This window comes from Patagioenas fasciata, chromosome 19 (genome assembly GCF_037038585.1).
Source record: "Patagioenas fasciata isolate bPatFas1 chromosome 19, bPatFas1.hap1, whole genome shotgun sequence".
Taxonomy (NCBI): domain Eukaryota; kingdom Metazoa; phylum Chordata; class Aves; order Columbiformes; family Columbidae; genus Patagioenas; species Patagioenas fasciata.
Genome location: NC_092538.1, coordinates 11412237 through 11435099, shown reverse-complemented (window position 1 = coordinate 11435099; position 22863 = coordinate 11412237). Strand labels below are relative to the sequence as shown.

Sequence of the window (22863 nt, the reverse complement as noted above, 5' to 3'; positions counted from 1 at the left end):
CTGCCACAGCCAGGCCTGGGCATGACCGAGGAACAGGCCCGAGCTTTCTTAAACCCTGTAATGATTGTCAAAGCGTTCCCGTAGGCATTGAAAATTAAGCAATATTGTGTTTAATTGATAAAAAATATAAAAAAGGAGGATGTTTTTTATAGCCTGTACCCCCCCAGACCGTGGATAACTGGGTTTGAAAGGCAGGTGATGACTTCTCCTCTTGAGCCGAGGATCATAGGCCTGAAATTCCCACGTTAAGCTGAACATAAACGAACACTGAAATAGTGATATTGCATCGTGTGAATAGCTACCGAAGAGGATGTATTTATGATCATAAGAAAGAAAAAGGTTGTTAACACAGAGATAAAGTAATGGTGAAAGTTAGGAAGATGGATAATCGTAAGGGCACGATCTCTGTACTACTTTGTGTTTTGCCTGGGAAATGGGGAAACATCTTTGCAAAGCCTGAGCATTGCAGCAAACATTTATTTGGAACTTGAATCTCTAATTGATTGTATGTTCATTTTGCTCAAACTAACCATGAGGCTTTCACATTGTTGATTACTCAGGCATATTTTGTTGATATCTCTTGCTGCTTTCTATAGATTTTTCATTTGTAAACAAATAAATCGTGTAAAATGTATTTATTATGAGAAACAGGAACAATATGTTGTTTTCTCACTAAAAGGATGTAAGACCTTTGTTGGAACAAAACAGCCTAACAGGCACTGAATGATGCATTTTATTTTTCTCATCTAATTAAAGTCGTGCTTATTTTTCAATTAAGTGAGGTATGAGTGCATACATTTATTTTAATTAAATATATGTCTGTCTTTATATCTGAATGAATGTGAACAGGCTTATTTTGAAGTAGATAGTGTACACGTGAGCACACAAATAACTCGTGTGTTTGCACAATGTGCATCGTTGCTCACGGAGGGAATGGACCGAGTATTTTAATGTTATTTATAGGAAGATTTCACTGAGTGCACACGGGCAGGTTCCCATCAATGACAAAGGACCTGGGACAGTGCAAACTTTACCCCGCTTCATTTAAAATGTATTGGGTCTGTCAAATGTCTCGCGTCAAATTATAAACCAAGTTCTTCTCACCTCATAACTTCTTTAGTTGATTCTTTCTCCATATCTTTTAATCCTATAGTGGTAAAGTGACTTAGCAAAGGCTGCATCTGTTTTCTCTTGTTACCTGATAACTTCTTAATGAGTACAAACAGCTTATGTGAGAGCAAGGTCATTAGCGCTAATGGATGAAGGGACAGCTGATATGGCATGGGAAAGGTTAAAGATTACTAGGGAAGTTTTTGCAGATATACACACAGCACCGAGAAGTAAGTGCCGTAATGGTTTTGCGCTGATATTTCGGAGCTAATGGCCTCGGCCACATCGTTGTACACCTTGGACTTCCCAGTCCAGCGCGTGATGGGAATTCGTTTGCCTAGATAAGAGTGGTGAATTTATTCTAAAGAGCTGTAAGTTTATACCTGGCACTTTGTCATCTTATTTCTCTAGTTAAAGATATTTTCTAAAATAGGTCAGTTATGATTCTTGCTCTTTTAATGTGTGTAGGTATCTTGCTATATATTAATAGTATTTCCAGGCTGATTTTCTTGGTGTATAAACTGCCAGTGCTTTTGCTATGATTTTAACTCTTGACCAGAAAACGGCCTTGTCAGTTTTTGTGAGGAAAGGGCCTGTTGAAACGCATTCCCGATGGCGTTGGGCCTGTTCCTCAGATACCGTCATCTGCTTTATGTCACATTTCTGAACTCGCCACTGTTTAAGTCTTATTCCCGTTTGTTGTATCCGAGTATAAAAAGAAAGACGAAGGAGCAAATGGCAGGATATTGCTCAAGACACTAAACCCCAAAGCCATTGCTGTGCTCGATTGCAGCGGTGGTGTCTCCATTAGCAGTAATGGGCGAGTCCATCAGGCGAGGCAGCTCAGAGGTTAATCCGCCTTCCTGGCGGGATGTGCCGTCAATACCGTGTGGCGCCTCGTTCTGTTGGCCCTTCAGAGGCTTTCCTGACAACACACTAACAGACTTTGTGTAAGTCATTTCCTATGAATTATTAAAACAAACGTTTGGCTGCTAATTGATGAACACTAATGTGTTTTCTAATCACTGCAGTTTGAGATTTTAGCACTAAACAAAGCAGTTGCAATTGATTTGTGGCTGCTTCTTGGTTTCAGCCTGCGATCTGTATGGTTTTTTTCTTTTTCAATTTAGCAGGCAGCTTAGCTTGTCTTTTTAGTTAAGAATTGGCTTGTTATAGTGCCATTCCATTCTGATCTCTCTTGCTATTTCTTATTTATATTGCATAATAAATCTGCTCAGTTCTTTATAGGCGAATAAGGCGCAGTCCTTGATTCAAGGAGAAAGCATTCAAAGTTGTAGCTTGGATTTTTATTTACTTATTGTTTTACCTATCTCTCTCCTACTGTGCGTACTGTCCCGCTTTCTCCAAATCAAATAGCATAAAAACAGTTGGCGGCATTTTTAGATAATAAAAGCTGGTGCGATGGATATGTTTTCAAACCCACGTCTGGCAAACACGCAGACTCTGGAAAGTCACGTTATTTGTAATGGGATCTGCATGTGCTTTGTCCAGAGCTGTCCCTTCTGGTACCTTTTTAATTTGGCCAAGTTTGAGTCCCATATTCAGTTTTAGTGCTGCAAAAGGCATAATTGCTGAGAAACAAAGGGACGTGTCTGTCAGCTCTACCCGAGGCCAAGCTCCTTGTCCCTCACGCTTGTGCAGAAGTCTTAACTATTTCGGCATTAACCACTATGGGCTGTGAGGATTTCTCTGGGTAACAATGTCCACACCCACATCTTGGCTTCATCATTTGATTCTTCCAACTACCCATGCTCTGCACCTCCTGGAATAAAGAAGTAAGAAAGTTAAAGAAAGGAAAACACTGCATCATTTAGGCAACTTTAAAATATTTATTTTTTCAATAATGTTTTGGAAGCGTTTAATTCCGAAATAAAGGTGAATACTTCAACTTGATAGGATGCTAAATATTTTCAAGACACTTGTGTTCCATCCAGCGTTTTGCGGCTTATATATCCCTTGTAAAAACACGTGTGTGGTTCTGGTGCGCGCAGTCTCGTTATATTGATTGTGTTGAGAGAAAATTGAAGATGGGTCCTAAACCCAGCCCTAAATGCTATTTCCTGGTTCTCTTTCTAGACCATCAAGACTGGACTGACGATGGTTGGGAAGGTGGTGACGCAGCTGACGGGGACGCTGCCGTCGGGAGCCACCGAAGAAGAGATTTTAGCTCACAGCAACGTCCGCCGCAGCCCTTTGGTGCCGGGAATCGTCACCATCATCGACACCGAGACCGTCGCAGAAGGGCAGGTAATGCAGTTCGCACTCAAACAGAATGTGCTTTCATTTTCCACAGCCCCCCTGGGCAGCCTGGGCCAGGGTCTGTCACCCTCACTGAGAAGAAGTTTTTTGTCAAATATAAGTGGAAACTTTTGTGTTGCAGTTTGAACCCATTACCCCTTGTCCTACCATTGGTTGTCACTGAGAAGAGCCTGGCTCCATCCTCCTGACACTCTCTATATATAGACCACGTCCACCACTCTGCCATCATCCATCCATCTTGTTATGTCCTTATAAAAGTCAATGAGGTTGGTCAAGCACGACTTCCCCTTGGTGAAGCCATGTTGACTGCCCCTAATGACCCTCTTATCCCTGATACGCCTTGAGATGGCACCAAGGAGAAGTCGTTCCATCAGTTTCCATGGATGGAGGTGAAGCTGACTGGTCTAGAGTTACCCAGGTCCTCCTTCTTGCCCTTTTTGAAGACTGGAGTGACATTTGCTTTCCTCCAGTCCTCAGGCACCTCTCCCATTTCCCAAGACTTGGCCAAGATGATGGAGAGCGGTCCAGCAATGACCTCAGCCCGCTCCCTTAGCACCTGCTGGTGCATCCCATCTGGACCCATGGATTGATGGATGTCCAGATTGCCTCACTGCTCCCTAACCCAGTCCTCACCAACCCAGGCAAACTCCTCCATTGTGCTGCCTTCCTCTGGGGCCTCAGCGGTACGGGATCCTCAGCACAGCCTCGGCAGAGCAGACAGAGACAAAGAAGCGTTCAGTAACTCTGCCTTCTCTGCATCTTCTGTCACCAGGGCACCCACCTCGTTCATCAGTGGGCCTACATTGCCTCTGCTGTTAGTTTTATCTGCCACGGATTGGAATCTGCCACATATTCCTCTGCAGAGGTCTGGGGAAAAGCAGAGACATAGCTTAGATTTGTAAGTCTTGTTATGGATGATTTAGGGGTTTTATGAACTTGTCCTCTGACCTTAACAATAGTCGGGAGCCATCAAGCCGAAAGGGCATTATGGCAAAGGAGCTGTAAAAATGATAACGCTTGTCTTGTCCAAATACTGCTGCTGTAACATAAATAAGCCATCAGTTCCAGTAAAATCATTTTTGTCTTGAATCTCTTGGGAAGGAGGCTTTAAGTTAGAAATCCTAATTGTTTGTATCTCTTGCATGCGTATTTTAGTGATCTGAACTTTTAAATGCTAGTAAATTAATAATTTATTTTCAGCGCTCAGCCTCGCTTTCAGAATTAGCATTATATATATTTTTTTTGCCAGGGAAAATAGAGGGATCTTTCTTTTGCACTGTTAGATTTTTGTGATACAGGAGACCTTTTAACAATTTTGGTTTTCACTAAAATATGCATCCAGCAGGAAGAAAGTTGATTTAAAATAAATACATCTTGTGCATGGTCTGAATCCAGGGTGCCATTCAGCACTGCCCCATAGAGAACCTCCTAACCCAAGGGGTGTCACCCGTGCTCGTGATCCCAACTGAGTTCTTGGCCGTCGCTCAGCTGTTTCTATTTTCAGGTGGAAAGGGAAGTTTTCTGAGCAGGTTCCGATGTGGCACTTGTGTGAGTGTCAGGGACCCAGTGCCGGTGTCACAGGCGAGTGAGGACCCGCTGGCTGATTCCCGGGTCAGAATTGAAGCCCTTGGTGAAGCCCTGTTGACTGCCCCTAATAAACTCCTTGTTAAGCATCGTGATGATGTGAAATCCGTGCAGCTCTTTGAGCTACATAGTTCTTCTCACAGCATTAATTTCTGAAATGATTTCACTTTTCCGTGGCAAATTGTTCTGCTGAGAGTCGTCATCCGAAGTACATTACTCCGGTTGAAATAGCGGAGTGCCTGAGCAGCACCGAGTGCAGCTCACCTGTGTTTTAGGGGAAGGAGTCGCCTTGCAGCCGTTCTATCTGTGGTTTAGTCTCGGTTCTCTTGCTACCGCCTGGCAGTGATTTTTCCAAAGGTACTGGTTTTTCATCCCAGTTTTCAGGTTCCAGGTGGGAAATAAGAGCTCTGGGGGCTACAAAGAGCCACGTAGTGCTGTTCCTGCCTCCTCCGTGCGGACGGTGCCTCTTTGAAATGCTGAGTTTGTGCTGGGTGGGGATGCTGCTGGTGGCTCTGCCTAAAGCAACCATCGCTCTTCCTGCACCGCCGGGAGCGCTGGGGGTGCCTACCAAGTGTCTTCTGGGCCGAATTAATTCATTTCTCCTTTTGAAGGAGAAATAAGCACCTTTTCAGCAAGGGAGCAGTTGTGGGGTTCGTGTGTGCGTGGTCATTATTATGTATTCTTATATATATAAAGGCTTCCAAAGTGATGCATGTGCTTGTCCATTTACCTTGAGCACAGCAGCACATTGTGGAGATGGAACGAGCTGCTCTCTGTGTGCAAACACAGATTTATCTGCAATTCAGACAGTTAAGGAACACGTTTTGGACGTAAGGCAGAGGGACTAAGTACAGCTTGAACCTCTTTCTCGTGGTTTATCGTATCTGCTATTTCAAAGATACCCAATGTAAAGAACATGAGGTGGAACTCAATGCATTTAGTGAACCGTACTGTGCTACCACAGCGGAGGTTGAAATGCTGCCTTAGCACTGAAAATATACAATTAAAGAGCAAGGAAATCTTCTAATGTCATTTTGCAGGGTTAAATCCGTAGGGCAGATATTTTTAATAATCCTTATGAATGCAGATATTGTAGTAAAATCTCCTACCCGGCGGTTGTTTACGGGTTGGCTCCTACTTTCAAAATCGACGGCGCTTGAAGAAAATCTGAATGATGAAGTAATGAAATAAATGCAAAGGAATGGAGAATTAGTGAAGTTGGCTGTCAGGATATATTTGTAAAAGGAGTAAAAATAATTATTGAGATGCCCAAGTAACTTTGTGGTAAACCAAAATATGTTAACAAGGTCGTGCGCTTGTTTAAACTTCCTTCTAATGAAGTGTTAGCGAACTTTTCAGTTACATGTAATGACTATTTATGTGAATCTGTTAATTAGTTGAAATGGGTAAAACTAAGGCTGTACAGATGTCCTCTTCTTCAGTAATTGGAATTAAATGTGTAAGACTTTAGTGGCTTGAGTTTGAAAGAAAAATGATTTTCTTTCAGCGTTTGTTTCTGTATTCTTAATGAATTCTTCGGCCGGGCCACCCACGTGTGGTCGGAATAACGACCTTCCCCGAGTCGCCGGGTTGTGACTGCATGTAAATCTGCTCAACATCTAACATTTAGTTGACAGAGAAATATGCGCTCATTTAAAACTCCAAAACTCGCTTCTTAATGCTTTCGCTGGAGCGATGTGATGGATGGGTCATCGTTGCGTTCCCGGATCATCCGAAACACGTGCAAATATTTGAGGAAATATTTAAGAAATAACTTGTAAAAACAAGATAACATGTTGAGCTTTTTCTGTTTTAAAAGGCGGTGATTTTTTTGCTGTTCCCTATTAACTTTTTATTGCATTAAAGAGGAATTTTCGGAAAAAACTGCAGACTGCTGCGGTTTGGAAAGTTCATTTGCATTTGGGAAGGAGTCGATAACAATTGAACCAAATAAAGATGCTTATCGGGAGCAAGAATTGTTGGGAAACTTTGGTCTAAAGCAAGAAGAGGCTTGAAGAGTAAGGAGTATTTGATAATAAAACTTTAACTGCATGTATAATTCCACTGGTCATTAGCAGCGGTGCTTTTATTTCTAAGAACAGCTTTCACAAGGGCTAATTTGATGTTCTGATGCTCATATACGCGGCATCAACTTTCCTCACTTTTTACATCTATGTGTATTACAGAAGAATTTTTTTATATATAAAATATAAAGAGAGCAACAGGATTCCCTCAGAGCATAATACTGTCTGCCTTACTTTTATTAAAGGAGATCTGGTTTTCGTCAAGCAGACATTTTTGTCTCAGATAAATGGTTCAGGCTGAGCGCAGGGCTGGTTTGAGTTTCGCTGGGTTCTATTAAAAGGAGCGCAGGAGTTAATGCCCCAGATTTATCACTTGGAGCCCTTTTCCACTGATGTTTGACCCTGGCTGTAAGTTGGGGGGGTTGGTTTGGTACACGCGTCTTAGGAACCCAAGCGACCCCTGCCCTGAGTTCAGCCATGGAAATGAATGGGCATCCTCATCAGTACACATGCAAAGATCTCTTTATTATATAGTATTCGTATTTATAAATATCGCCAGGCCTATTTGTTTTTACGATGATGGGATTATTCTTTCTTAATTTTATTAAGGGTAGGACCCGCTTGATTAGATTTGCGTCCATTTTTATTTGTGTTACTTTCATGTTTTATTTAAAAACATGTCTCCACTGGGATAAGTGGTGTAATTTGCCTTTAAAGATGAAAATAATTGAAGTCCTAATTATTAGTGGCTTCTGTTCAGCTGTATGGAAGATATAACAAACAAAGAAAAATATGGATGGCATAGGGGAAAAAAGCTTTGACTTTGGCTATCTCTTGCCTCAAAGCAAAGGCTGTGTTCTGATGGTAAATGTGATGATCCCGTAGGTGTTTTGTCTGTTTTTCTTTCAGACTAAGATAAAGTGGACTCGATTCCTCTCTGGTCTGTGGAGCTTCAGCAGGGCTGGATTGAGGGAGCGGCCGCGTGGGCTCAGCGTGGCCTGGGCAGCGTGTTTGCAGATTGTATTCTCCATAAGATACTATTTGGGTGTCACGAATAGGCTGAGTCGTAAAAGAGCCTCGGTGTTTCTTTCTTGTGGGTTGTTTTTCCCAAAACAGTGTTTCTGTTGGGAATGGTGGGGAGCTCTGCAAGGAGGACGCTGGAGCATCCTCTGCACCTCAGACTCTGCAGTTATGAATCGTGCTGAGATTTCTGAACCTTTTTCAGTGAGAGACTTCGCAAGGTGTTCTGCTTGTAATAGTAGAGTGGTTAGAGGGCACTGCCTTGGGAAACGAAGCCTGTTTGGCGTGAAAGAAGGGATTGCTGTGGGCTTTGTGCGCTCTGTGCATTGGGAAGCTGAACGAGCCGCTGTGTTTCGACAGCACTTCCCTGCGTTATTAGGCCATTTGTACTGCTGTTTCGACTTCCAAGAAAAACTTCCAGCTCCACTCTTTTCAGTGGTAAGAAAGCATAAAGTGGCCGAAAGGAAATGGTTGTGCAGTGTCAGCGTTGATTTAATGTGCTATTTGTTACCTGCGGCCACGGTTCTCTCCAGCACCTCTGCAGATCCATCTTCCGCCTCAGCCTCCGCCACAAGGGGTTTCTCCAATGTGAGGAGACCGGGAACTCTTCATTACTCCACAGCTCTGGCTTTGTCCTACTTGATCTATCCAAATTTCTATAACCCCCCTCTACTGAGGCAGGTATATCCATTTAAAGATCTCTAATACACAAAATAATGTGTTCCAGTATGAAGCACCTTGTGCTACATCAGCGTAATTGAGTCTTCCTTGGGTTGTCTCCAATGGTGAGAATCACCCTGTGTTTGTGAAGCTGTGCAAGCTCCGCTTGGCACAGGAACCAGGCGATTTTGTGGCAGGTTTGGAAGGAGCATTTCAAACAGGCTCTTCTTTGGTTGATGATGTAGTTGAGTCAACTGCTGTAACTCCTTTTGATTATTTTTCCCCCTCCCTTCCTTTATAGCTCTGAGATTTTAAACAGCGATGTGTGTTTTCCCCATCTGCCCCCTGCAGAAGTGCAGGGGAAGGACACGACAGATCTCGCGGTGCCGCCTGAAGATTTAAATACAAATCGGTGATCTGAAAATAAGTGCTTTTCTCCAGTGTTCCACAAAGTATTGGTTTTTTCATGTTGATTTTAAAAGGACGAGCGTCTTTTTGGACTTAGCAGCTGTCAAGGCAGGAGGTGCCATCTCCATGGGATGCTATGCCGCTTCTTCCTTGTGTGTCTGTGATAGACAATGGAATTGTGGAACAGCCAAAATAAGGACCGAAAATCAGCTTTTACAGTGAAAAGTCACGGCCTTTAAAAACTCCTTTTAGATTAAACGCAAAGGGTGTTTTTCCAGGAAGATGATTGTAAGCAGTGATTGAAAGTCACATTTTAAAGCGTAGAATCGGTTGGCACAGCATACAAATGTAATAACAGCGGTGCATTTATCCTTAGTTTAAGAAACCAAAAGCCACGCTGAATTAATCCAGTTTACACTGTATAGAAGATGATGCATGTGAAATGAGCTGTATAACTGTTTATCAGTGATTTAGATACTATTGCTTCTAGATTTTTATAAACCCCTTCTGTTTCTTTTGTAAAGCTGCTTTATGATTTGACTTGATCATTATAGTGTCTCTTTAATTAGAGCAAAATGCTTAGGATAAAGCCAAGTTACCTAAAAGTGGAAGCTGTGAAAAGCCGCTGTGTAGCAGTGATTTAGTGCAGCTCATAGAGGCCGAGGAAAGAAGAGCTGCTTTGAAAAGCTGTTCGGAAGATCTCCAGACCCTTTGGTTAGTGGTTCTGGAATGAGCACGAAATGCTGACAACGGAAAGCAAAACCATAATTGTGCTGATGTGACAGTGCCAAGCGATTGGAACATTCAAAGCCAGGCAGGCGCAGGCCTCTTGGTCCATATTACGTGACTTCTTTAAACATTTAAAGATGATTTCTCTTTTTGAAGCATAAAAATATCTTCAAATTATTCTGATATCTGTTCGGAATAGGAAGTATTAAAAACCTTTCAGATTATTTTGGAAGCAGCAGACAAATTATTCTGAGCTCGAAATGGGGAATTTTGCACTGTCTTATTAAGAAGGTGGTTTTTACTCACCACAGAAACCCTTTTAAGGCCTTTTTTGACAGAGCTTTCTCATTGTTTTATTAATTCAGTTTCCAACGTGGTGTAACCAAGGAGTAAAACACTTCTACAGCTCTTGCATGTGTTTTGTCCACACATTTTTGGTTCCCTTCTATACATCTAAGAATATATTTTCATAGACTTAGATATTAGGGATGCTGCGTCCTTTAGAGGCCCTTTTGTGTGTCTTCAATCAGCTTTAGAGTGGCCCGAGGAGTTTTATCGACTTCAAGTAGCCTTTTGTTTAAAAACCACATTGGAGCATGTCTCGTATCTGAAAGCTTAGAGCAGTTTGTGTTAATTCACGTGCAGTTCTATCTCTAATTCATTCAGCTGCGTGTACCTTATAAAAGAATCTCTGTATCATGTATTTTTCTCGGGTGTGTTTTTACATCTTGACATCCCTTTGTCTCCGTTTGTGTTGTTAGGTCCTGGTCAGCGAGGACTCGGACAGCGATGGCATCGTGGCCCATTTCCCTGCGCATGAGAAGCCGATTTGCTGCATGGCTTTTAACCCCAGCGGTGAGTTATTTTACCATTTTAATGCGGTAGTTGTAACACGACAGAGCCAGTAAAATGCCATAGGTGTCTGTTCCATTGCTTTGGAGGAACTGCAGCTATGCATTGTGATACCTGCAAATATCTACTTGCTGCCCCAGGGGTTTTGACCTTCACTGTTGAGTGTTGAATGTGTCATACGCTGGGTAATTTGTGTTTTTGTGGGGATTTCAAGCTTCAGCAGCTCTCACACCGTGGTGTATGTGGGCAGGTTCGTTCTGCCTCTGCAGATGTAGCAGAAGGACTAAGGAGTTATTTCTGTTGGGTGTCCAGCCAGGTATCCGGGTGTCCCAATGCGCAGGGATCCAGAGGATCAGCACATGTGAATTGGACTCCTCCGTAATATGGAAATCAAATGAATCATTTCACCAGCCCTGGTTCTTAGAGTAACTTACGCTGCCATTACGTGTTTGGTTGGTGAGAAGTCAGCCATTCTACCTTCTCTCCTGAGCCAACTATAATCTGAAAATACTTTTAAGAATCTCCTCAGAAGTACCTGTTCCTCTCCTTCCTCTTTCTAAATGAACAATGACTGTGGGCAGCACAGAACTACAAATCTTGTCAGTTAATAAATCAGATTAACTTGCCAATTAATGTGTGTATCAGTCTGTCTACAGACAGCAGAGAAGGGGCTTGGCTGATGGAGCAGTCAGCGGCATGGCCACCGAATCCCCAGCCTCCACTTGCCTAAATTACCGGTTCCCAAAACATAGCGAATGCCACGAAGATCTTGAGGACAAAGTCACATTTCAAAGGCTAAAACTAAATGTATGTCATTTATGTTTTCACTTTTCCTGGCCAGTTGGTCTGATCCTGACATCCCATCTGTTATGTCAGAACTCTTTAATGGTGGAGTGCGGTTCACAGCGTTTTCACTGGGGGGTTTTGACACAGAAAACCGTGTTCTCATCTGCCTGGATTTTCTTCTGATACTTCAGAGAATTTATTGTGGAACTCTGTGCGTTTCACTGAGTCGACTGTGCCGATCCCAGAACAGTAATATTTTTGCTTTGTGGCAAGATACCGAGAGTTAAGCAACGCTGATTAAGTGAAATAAATACAGCTGCTTAAATGAGGATGCTTTATAGGTAGTAATGAAATGCCTTCTTAAGACTATTTTTATAATTGTGTAAATTTAAGGGAAACAATGTTTATGCAAAAGCAAATTAACTTGTTCTTTTTTATATTGAAGGATATGCTTGCATATTATTGGGTTACTTGTAGTGTAATCAAGTTCTCTGGGTTTGCTCAGGTACTAAAATGACAATCCTTTGTAGATCATACACAGACTGTTACCTGAGATCTAATGGTGCCACAAGGTACCCAATGGCAAAACACTTGTTCTAATTGGTGTTATTTTTGACTGGTTGCTGATTACGTCTGAGATATTTGCAGAGGGGCTGATTCACAGCAAGGTATTGATTCCTGGGGGCTGTTCTGGGGACAGGAATATCAAGCCAGTTGAACTGGGAGCCGTGCTGCCCGCGCTGTGAGAGCCGCTCTCCACACAGCCCTCTCTGGCCTTTATTTAACATCAAGGCAGAATTCTGTTTGAAGCCAGAGTTGTAAGTAACATCATCTTAATCCATTATATAGCGGTATATTGCCAGTCGAGCTGATCTCATTACAGAGCAGAACAAAACAAGAAGTGGCTTTTGATACCGTCTTTGTCTATGGGCTGGTTGGAGTGAAAATCCACTTTGCAGTGCAGTGGTGCTGCACCAGAGCACAGCGACTGCAAACAGGGAGCACCGGCCCGTTGCAGTGAACTATTTCATCCTGTATGGCTGAGCAAAATGCTTAATTTCATCATGGCCATCCCAAAAGCCCGTGAGCCGCACAGGTATTCAAGTCCATAAAAACTTAGAGGATTGTGTTAGCAAAATAATAAAATAGCAAACTTGAAGGATCGTTTCTGAGTATATTTAAGGGGCACCGTAGCTGTTCTTATAATGTTGCGCAGCCTGTCCCCGGATACCTTTTCCAGACCCTTATGTTAATAAAAGCTTCCTTCTGGGGCAGTTGTTTTGTGGAGACTTTACAGTCGCGATCTAAGACATACAGCAAATCATTAGAAAGGGAAAAACTAAAGGAGAAAAACTGCAGTTCCTGGTAGTTTAGGTTTTCTCTGTGTTTTTTCCTGTATCCATCAAATGGTGTTCGGGGGGAGCGGGTAACTGGGTTTGGAGTGTGGAGGGAGCGTTTGCGCTGCAGCCGAAAACCGTCAGCCAGGCATCTCCTCCACAAATCCCCCAGTCCTGCGGAATTCCCAAAACCAGGCCCTGCGTGTGTCGTTATTGCCTCTCTGCTTAACGTTTTTCATTTTAATAGGTAAGATACGTAGTAGTTCAATAAAAGTGAAAAAGAACTGGTCCTCCTTTGGCAGTTGTTGCTGATTGAATCTTCTGGAAACAGACCTGAAACGCTAACCGGGTAACAATAAAAATTACGATGTGAGGCTCCTTAACGTGCTCCCTGTGCCCGTTGTGCCGTCAGCCGTGGGGACGCCGTTTCTCCTGGACACGCTTCCTCTGTAACATTCTGCTTTGGAAGCGCTTCAGCAATCCCATTGCAAGTTCAGTGTTAATTGTTTGCTGTTTCCTTTTTTTTTTAATTGCCAGAATAGGGGTATTTTGTGTGTCCTTTTCTTCCATAGGAAGCTGACACAGTTTTTCTATACGCTTTGCTATATGTCAAAATAATGATTTATTTATATAATGCTATGTGCCAGTGAGTTGCTTTTGTGACTTAGTGAAGATAAGGTCACTCCTGGTTGGATTTTTAGCCATCCATCCAATCTGCTCGTATTCCGTGTGAGGGAGTTCTGGGCTAATGATACAAATGCAACCCATCGCTAGGACATGTTCAAATGAGACCCCACCAGTGGATATTTGACCGTTGTTTGCAGATTGCATCTCAAGGGAAAAGTTAAAAATACAGGAAAATGTGCGACGGACGAAGGCTGCAAAATGAGCTCCAAAGCGAGCGGGGCCGGCTGAGCGGCTGGCGTGAGCTGTGGCGAGCGGCTGCTATTCATAGAGCCCAAATTAAAGGACGCAGTTCAACGCAGTTGTGAAGTGTCCAGTCCGACAGCTGCGCCGAGGTTGGTTTTCAGCTTCTCGCTGCCTTTCTGGTTTATTAGCGGTGAGGGCAGAATTAAAATGACTGTTTTAATGGTGGCGTTTGTGCTGTTGGTGAGAACTGGTGCCTCCCGATGGCTCCGACTCACCTCGGAGGGACCTTCCCGAGTGGCACATCTGTAAGTGGCACATCTGTAAATGGCACAACTGGGCAGCATCCCGCAATCTGCTCTGTAGCCCTCTTAGCAAACTGCCCGTGCTTAAAGGGTCTCATTTTTCAGCAGCATCCTATGATTTTTACCACGTTGTAAACTAAGAACTGTTCTCTTCATTTTGACAGGTCTGAGGTATAAAGGCCTTTATGAGCTGTCATAATTAAAACCAACTTGTGCGTAAATTATTATACGCATCTATTCCTACTATAGGAATTGTTCTATGTGCTTTTAAGAGTAATTTTAGAGTCTACGGGGCTGTAGTTTTATTTTAGCAAATTGCCCTCGCACCGCATTTAAAAGCAAATTATAGACATTTTATTTGTGCTAAAGCTGAACATGAGTTGCTAAATACGTTGTTGTCCACACTTGCGCTGGTTCTATACAGCCACAGATAATACAGTAGAAATAGAATCCATAAGGATGGAAATGAGATCAGTGCTTCAGAAATCAGATCCAGGCAGATCAGTTTTTACCTTATATTTACCATTTCTATCAGCTGAAACTGTAGGTTTCCGCTCCACCTTCTAGGGAAACAGAGAATTTTATAAGCACATCAAGCTTGCTTAAGTTTTATGAACGGAGAAGCTAAGGGTATGGAATTTTTTGTTTCAACTTTTAATAGAAATGTGGAAGGTATGTATTTTTAATATCTAGACACTTCTTACTAGTATTTCAAAGAAGATAAACTCGATTATTTGGGTTTTGGACGTTGCATCCGTCAAGGGTTTGATGCAGATTTCACAGGGCTGGTTCACCTGCCTCCTAAATGCAAAGACTGTAAGTGATGGGGACAGTTGGTTCAGCCCTTGAATCCTGACCAGCTGCTCCTCTTGCTGGAGCAAATGTTACCAAATAACCCAACCCCCCGGTTTTAATTCTGTTTGTATCTTCATTCATTTTAAGGCAAATATATGTTGCCTACAGTAGAATCTTTTGCCTGCAAGATGTGGCTCGTGTGGGATGGAATTTTTGATGATTAGCTGAGAAAGGAACCTATTCCTCAGGATTTGGAGTCAGTGTTGCAGCTGACACATGGGTTCTGTTTATTTGCTGTCGTTTAGGGTCATAAAATGGGGATTTTTCGGGATTTATAGAAATACGAATCACAAGGATGAATATTCTTTTTTTAGGTTAACTTGAGTCATTGATTGGACTTGATTTGACACAACAAATAAATACGTGTTTTACCCAAAGGCCTTTTGCTGGAGACACTGGAAGAGCAAAGGAAGCTGGATCAGGGCATAACTTATCAATCTGAACTTTTGCTTTCCATGTTTGAGATTTTGAGTCCGATAAAAACAGCGAAGATATCTAAAGGGTGAGTGTCAGGAGGATGGAGCCAGGCTCTTCTCGGTGACAACCAGCGATAGGACAAGAGGTAATGGGTTCAAACTGGAACACAAGAGGTTCCACTTAAATTTGAGAAGAAACTTCTTCATGGTGAGGGTGTCAGAGCCTGGCCCAGGCTGCCCAGGGAGGTTGTGGAGTCTCCTTCTCTGCAGACATTCAAACCCGCCTGGACACCTTCCTGTGGAACCTCAGCTGGGTGTTCCTGCTCCGGGGGGGATTTTCCCTGTTACACCGATACATGTGCTCCCAGTATCTGTTACTGGTATTTTCTGGGGATCCTGGCCTGGAGTAGCAGCTTCCACATCTGTTTGAAGTCTGTTTCATTCTCAATCGTTCATCGCAGTCCGTGTGAGGTTTGTGCCTCAGTTCTCAGTTACACCGGGGAGCGAAGGCTTCGACACCAAGAACTCTATCTACAAAAACTCCAGTAGGTGGCTGTGGGTAGCCAGGAAATATGAGAATTATGCTCTATTTGAGTTTTTTTAGTTGTGCTTCAATTACCAATTTGACAAGTAACTGGACTTAGAGCCTCTGCAAAGGACATTCAGTACGAAGGCGTAGTGATGCTCCCTTGGGACAGCCTTTTGCAATAAAAGCTTTTTTCTATACACCTTAAATGCATTCCTAGAAGTGTTTGCCAGCTGCAGGATTCAGTCACGGCTTCTTACCGGTTTAGGAGGAGCAGAAGGTGCAGTATTTTTCAGTACAAGCCCTTAAAATCAAACTGGAAATACTATATGTAAAAAATGCCTGTAGCTAAGAACACCCTCCATTTGGCAGTAGCACCAACTTTAACATTGGTGGGATGGAGTAGGTATGTTCTGATATATGTAAGGAATATGTATGACATCCGAATGTTGAATAGAGAAGTGTAAATTCATAGAGGTGCCTTGCAGGTTCAGAACGGGATGAGTTCTGGGACAGGAAAGGGATGAAAGGGGTTGAAAGCTCGTTTGAGGACAATGAAGGATGGAGAAGCCGCACGGTAACTTGGTGCCAGGGATGAATAATCCACAGGATCCCTGACTCTTAATCCAGTGCTGACACCAGTAAATGACACATCAGGTTCAGGTCACTTCTGTGCTTTGACTTCGTTGTTGTTTAATTACAGTAATTTGAATGTCAAAGAAGAAACTTCAAATAAGATACTCAATAGTAAATAGCTTAAAAATGGTGCTGTTTTATAAATATCTGGGGTTTTTCTTGTAAATGTGGTAAATAAATGAGCGGCTTTCCTGGAGCGTTAGTGCTGCCAGCGCAGCAGCTCAGAGCTGTGAAACGCAACACATCGAAGATTGTAAATAATTACGCTTCCTTGGCTCCAAAAGAGCTTTTCCATCCATTAATAATGTGAAAATTAATGTCGAACCAGCAGTAAACCAGATTAAACTGTGCACCCCTTTAGATGCCTGACTGCACCTTTAACGGACCTGAAACTCCTCTGATTATTTAAATGTTCTATATCAAAATGCGATGGTGGCCTTGAGTTAATAGTTAAAGAGGTTTAAATTAGAATGTCTCTGCTCAAGTTTTTCCCATTGATCAGAGCAAGCGGGCAGAAAAACACCTGATTTGATTGTTGGGAAGCACTGATAGGGCCTCACGGACTAAGAGAATTTGTGTTTTCTTTCTGTTTTCCTACATAAGGTGTGCGATCAGTCTGCTATTAAACGTGTGGATTAGTTAAGGTTTGGAGGTATCTTTTATAATGGTAAGTGCTGTATAAATGTATTTATTGCAGCACTGATAGTGCAACCAGCACCTGATCCGTGCTGGACTTTTCCAATGGCTGCAGCTTCATCTCAAATCTGCAAGATGAGTCTGGTTTGGGAACATTGCCTTCCCAGATGTGTCATCTAGAGCAAAACGAGCTGTCGTTGTTTAATGACAGAATAATTATTTGTCTTTCTCTTGCTTATTTTGACTTTGGTTTTTAGCACCTTTGAAGACAAATGTATTAAAATGAACATTATGGCATTGTATTCGATGAATTGCAGTTACAAAGACTGTGTCTCTGTCGCAAATGCTGGGCTGGTAAAAGTGTTTACTGTGATCTCTGCAACTACCGGACCCCAAAGCACCGACGTGGGGATGTGGCTGTGGATTTGTACCCATTTTATGAGGAATTCCAAGCAGGATAGAAGAAAAGGGGACTCTGTTCCCTTTGATCTTTTGCCCTCATTTACTCAGCTGTGTCTGCCCTTTTGTTTCAGGCGGGACAAACCCGTCTTGATCAGTTCTGAGTATTTACTGGGCCATTAGCTGTAGTCAGTTAGTGCTGGAAACTGGTGGATGGTATTTTAGTGTATAAAACATACCATTGAGCCATATGTTGGACGTGGTGAATGTCTGACCGTTTCCATACATCCACCCCAAGCTCCAAATATATATATAGGATTGCCCTAAGTGTGTTACGGTGTATAAAGTTCTCCAGACATAGGTATTTATTCACAACATTTTTTATTTTTCTTATCTTTCTTTTTACTTGCTGTTTTTTTTATGTATGGATTTCTAAATATTTTGGATATCTTTATACACTCGTGTTTTAATTTCTTGGTGAATTTTGTTGTTAAAAATCAGATTCTCCTTATTTAGTTCGTTTTTTTTGAGCCCAGATTTCGTAACTGCGGCACATGTGTTACACATGGGCTTCCCAGCACTAATATTTAGCTGTATTTTGACTGGCATCAGCCTCAGGAAAGAGCCGGGTATAAATAAAGCTACTGTTCGTAAGTCAGTTTATACATTTCGTGCAACCATGGACCATGTAAGCTTTGTCTTAACGAGAGACATACGTGAGTGCGTTAGCCAGGGAGCGCTGGTGGAACAGATCTATAGCATCCATGGCGGTGGAACCAAGATCTGTAGCATCCATGGTGGTGGACCAGAGATCTATAGCATCCATGGTGGTGGAACCAAGATCTGTAGCATCCATGGCGGTGGACCGGAGATCTATAGCATCCATGGTGATGGACCGGAGATCTATAGCATCCATGGCGGTGGACCGGAGATCTATAGCATCCATGGTGATGGACCGGAGATCTATAGCATCCATGGCGATGGACCGGAGATCTATAGCATCCATGGCGGTGGACCGGAGATCTATAGCATCCATGGTGATGGACCGGAGATCTATAGCATCCATGGCGATGGACCGGAGATCTATAGCATCCATGGTGATGGACTGGAGATCTATAGCATCCATGGCGGTGGACCGGAGATCTCTACCATCCATGGCGGTGGAACAGGGATCTCTATCATCCATGGCGGTGGAACAGGGATCTCTATCATCCATGGCGGTGGAACAGGGATCTGTATCATCCGCATGCCAAGCACGATGCCTATGAGCTCTATAAGGACTCTCTGATCCTGTCATTTGAAAACCTACACAGTGCAGTGTTACTGTTGCATGGTATCTCTGCTCATATTTTTAAGAGTTAGTATTTACTCCCGTCACTGTTCATGCAAACAGGGTATTTGTGTGATGGCTCCATGGGACTATACAGCTCTGCACGCATGGAAATGGAAGAGTTGCGTTCCGAAATGAAGCATATCTGGGAATATCTGTTCCCGTTGTGCAGACGTGCGCCTGCTTTCCAAACGGTTGTGCCCTTGGTGTTCTCAGAACAAATCCCATGCAGCTCGAACGTGTGGGGCTGCTCAGTGTGTAATTACAGAATGACATTGTCTGGTGAGGCCAGGCTGAAAGATGCCCTTATTTCAAGTGAAGTTACTCCTGAAACCCGAACCCGCGGCGAAATTACGCCTACCTCGTTTGTATGCGTATAATAAACAACTATGCAATTAGATAGGTGTTATAAATAGGATGTGGTGGAGATGCTTAGGCTACTCAGGTTTCCCAGATTTTATAGCGAGTACCCAGCGGAGATTTGCTGCTCTGTAATCGACCCGGTTGGGCTAACCAGCTGACGCCTCGCTGCAGGGAGTTATGTTCCTACACGGCCACAGAAGCCTGGAGGATTCGGGCTCGGTCTCCTCGGGATGGCGGAGAACTCTGTGTACCATGGGCAGCCCGAGTCCCGCCCTGCAGGCCAAACCTCATCTATCAAAGCCGGGCTGAGAGCGAGCGGGAGGAAGCTCCCAGATAAACATACAGCAGCGCCTAAACTCCTAATCGCTCTGGGCTTCCGCTTCCAGGCCCTATAATTAGAAGTCCTTCTTTTCCTTGTATTCCCAGTTGACGCAAATGCTTTTTGTGGCTTGGCACCTCATTTAGGGCGTGGGTTTAGTTTATGGCCAGGCCAGAGTCTGGTTTAGTCTTCTGATACTGCATAAATAGCTCTTAAGCCACAGTCTACATCTGTACGAGTTTTGCCTTTTATGCAGATATTCGCCACAGTTTTTAACGTTTCTATCTTAAAGAAGCTTCGCTTCCCCAAATAGCGTGTGGAAAATAGGAAGCTGTACATTGGGGTAAATGTATCTGTCAGGTTAAACAAAGCCTCAGTATTTTTTTTTGTTTCCATTGAGGATATATTTTCCTTTTAAACCTTTTAAATTTTCATCATCTCTGTGGATTTGGAAAACCGCACACCAAAGCAGTCATTAATTTAACCTAGCTGCACCCCTCATACCATGGATAAGCAAAATCAGAGTTTTTGCAGCGAGATACGTCCTAAGTAATACCTACTTTACACATAAATTTCCACTGGGTTCCGTGTATGCAAGACCCTCAATTGATTTCAGATGTTATCTGTTAACCAGGGATTAATGCCAGTTTGAAAAATAAGCAGGAAATCCTTGAGAATGATTCACTTTTCATCTCTGATTATTCTACATAAAGAACATCAGGAGAGAAAACATTCTGGATGAACTTGCGGCAGCTTTAACCCGTATTTCCGTCTAAACAGCTTTTTTGGGAAAACTGTCATGAGGTCCTTTAGAAAACTGAACCAAAGCTTCCTGCGCTTGAAAGTGAAAGTGAGGGGACGACCCAGGTTCAAGTTCAAGTTCCTCCGCTGGGACGTGAGGTTGTTTCTGCTGGGGGGGCAGGGAGATGGAGCGAGACACGAAATGACTGAGCTGTAATAACTCAAAACCGATTCTTCACTGTGGAAGTAATGAGAGCTGGGGAATAGCACCCCAAAACCCAGTCAAATGTTCTGAAACGTCACTGATTTATTGTTTGAATAATAGGAGTAAGGTATTTCAAAATGCTGCTTTAAACACGCACGTTCTTTCACGTCGTTGTATTGTGCTTGCAACGGCAAGTGTAGATTTGTATTTCAGATGCAAATGTGAATAGGAAAAGTCCTCCTTTAACTTACTGAAAAATAATGCAAGGGAAGGGCCCATTTTCCCTCGGCTTCCCTGTAATAAAATGCATTTATTCCAAACAGTAACAGCCAGCAGGATTTTAGATGAGCCTTGCAAAACTGCCAGATCAGATACAACCCATTTTTCTATTTTAAGCCAATTCTTTTCCACCCACAAATGTATTATCTTTCACCTCTCTACTCCTTCAAGTTGGCAAAAAGAGGAAAAAAAAAAAGCCCAAAATAACCAAAACCAACCAAACAAACACGAAACCCAAAAAACCCGAAGGCAACGCAGATAATGATGGCACTGAGAAGTCTGCACATCATCTGGAGCTGATCAGACCTGCAGATAGGCGAGCACACTTAGAGCCGCAACCTGTGTCATACGTCATTGAAAGAACAACCAGGTGACACCGTCGGCTTGATGGGTTTGTGCGGTGGCTGTGACGCCGTAGGGTCCCAAACAGAGCTCACTAGCAATGCCCTGCTGAGGTTAGAGGTCGCAGATTTGGGAAAAATAACTTAGTGAGGAGAAGGGTGGGATTAAACGAGGTCTGCGACCGGTGGGGTTTATCGCCCCATCTGCAGACACCTGCACCTCCAGCCGATATTGGAAAGGAGATCCCAGGCAGGTCCACAAGCGCTGGATTTGATGGGCAGCGTGGGATGGTAGTTCCTGTGTTTTCCCTGGCTCACAGTTACTGTGCAGTTCTCTGTCTCCAGCTTCCAGACAGATTTTTGGCTCGTTTGAAGGGTTTTTTTATGATCTTCATTTCCGTGTGCCATGTGTTGGGGTGCACGTGAAGGATGCTGCGCTCGGAGCTCTGGGTGCACTCAGCTCTGCCTATGGATTTGGAGAACACTTGTAGCACTTTGGGGGAAGGAAAAACCAAAAGCCTGGGTTTCCTGAGGCCGTCTGGTGACTGTCGAGAGAAGCCTCATGTGTTCATCTCTTCCAGCTTCTCCTTCTCCACAAGTCCTTTCCATCTGGAGTAAGAGGACCAGAAGCACACTCAGCTTCTATATAAAGCTATTTATCTACTGCGTGAGGAGAGGCAAACGTGGGAATACAGAAAATAAATCCTACTGTGTTGAATTAGATCTTTTGGAATATCCTCACTCCAGTAATAGCAGCAGCCTGATTCTAGCACACAAACCCCTCTTTGCTTCCAAGTTTCTCCACTGGAAATGCTATATATTATTGAGGACCGCACACTTCACTAGAAGGGAAGTGTATTTTGTGATGTTTCAGAACAGAATTAATGCAAATTGTGTGCATAATCCCACACTAAAGACTTGGCTGACTTGCACTTGAGCAACTTTAGCTGTATTTCCTATCAACACAGTCACTACAAATCAAGGAAATTGCCAGTTAAGCCAACATTAACATCCAGACCAACCTCAGCTCACATGCCTTACCGCCCAAACATAATACCCAAATGCACTCACGGATTTCGTAGCTCCATAACAAACTCCCTTTTCATTTCTAGCACTCGGAGGAACGGGCTGGAACAGGGAAAGCGTGTGTGCTGGAGGGGCCGCGGGCCATGCTGTGTCTGTGCTCCGGAGGTGGCTCCGTGCAGCGTGGGTGGCCCACAGCCCTGGTCAAGCTGAGAAGGAACCTTGGAGGCAATTTTGTCTCTAAATGTGATTTGGATTTCTCTCCGATTCTGTACCTTACTGCTGGCGGGCCTCATAGTCTTGGAAGTCTTCGTTAACGTTCACAAGGCTCTTATTCTGTCGGAGTTGCGCTCAGGAGAAGCTGAGGCCTGTTGGTGGTCACACAGAGTCCACGATGTGCGATCCCATTTGGGGGTTTCAGGGCTCTTCTGTTCTTCCCATGAGCCAAGACACGTGCTCACAAACCTCCTTCAGCCTCAGAGGAAGAGGAGGAGACATTGGGGAGGGACGTTGGGCCCAGAAGGTCAAGGCTTTGGCTGCTGAAACTTTTCCCTTTGGGCTTGGGCTGGTCCAGGATGGCCAAGATGGGAGAACGCTCAGGAAGCCCCTGGGGATGCTGGTGCTTCAGTAGAAAAGTTAATTAAACTTTACTAAGCGCATGTTTATCTGCTGCTTATTACACAAGATGATGTGTTTTTCCAGTTTAATTCTAAAATATTGAAAGTGGCGTATGCTGGGACTTTAGTGATAACATGGGAGGCCTTTCCAACTTAGACTGCAAACATTTGTGTAGCAGTGATTGAGTAGAAGAGATGAATCGCAGAGCTGTGTG

The 22863-nt window shown here is 43.4% G+C and overlaps 1 protein-coding gene across 18 annotated transcripts in view; it reads left to right on the top strand.

Moving 5' to 3' along the window:
• Window positions 1-22863, top strand: part of BCAS3 (BCAS3 microtubule associated cell migration factor) — a 285403-nt gene that overhangs the window by 40969 nt on the left and 221571 nt on the right. For all 18 annotated transcript variants that reach the window (XR_011741909.1, XM_065852777.2, XM_065852781.2 and 15 more), the window contains exons 12-13: window positions 3208-3378; window positions 10577-10670. Coding sequence is in view for 17 of the 18 variants with exons in the window: in XM_065852777.2 (XP_065708849.1) it covers window positions 3208-3378; window positions 10577-10670 (265 nt within the window). In the remaining variant the exon portion in view is untranslated. The remainder of the gene's footprint in view (window positions 1-3207; window positions 3379-10576; window positions 10671-22863) is intronic.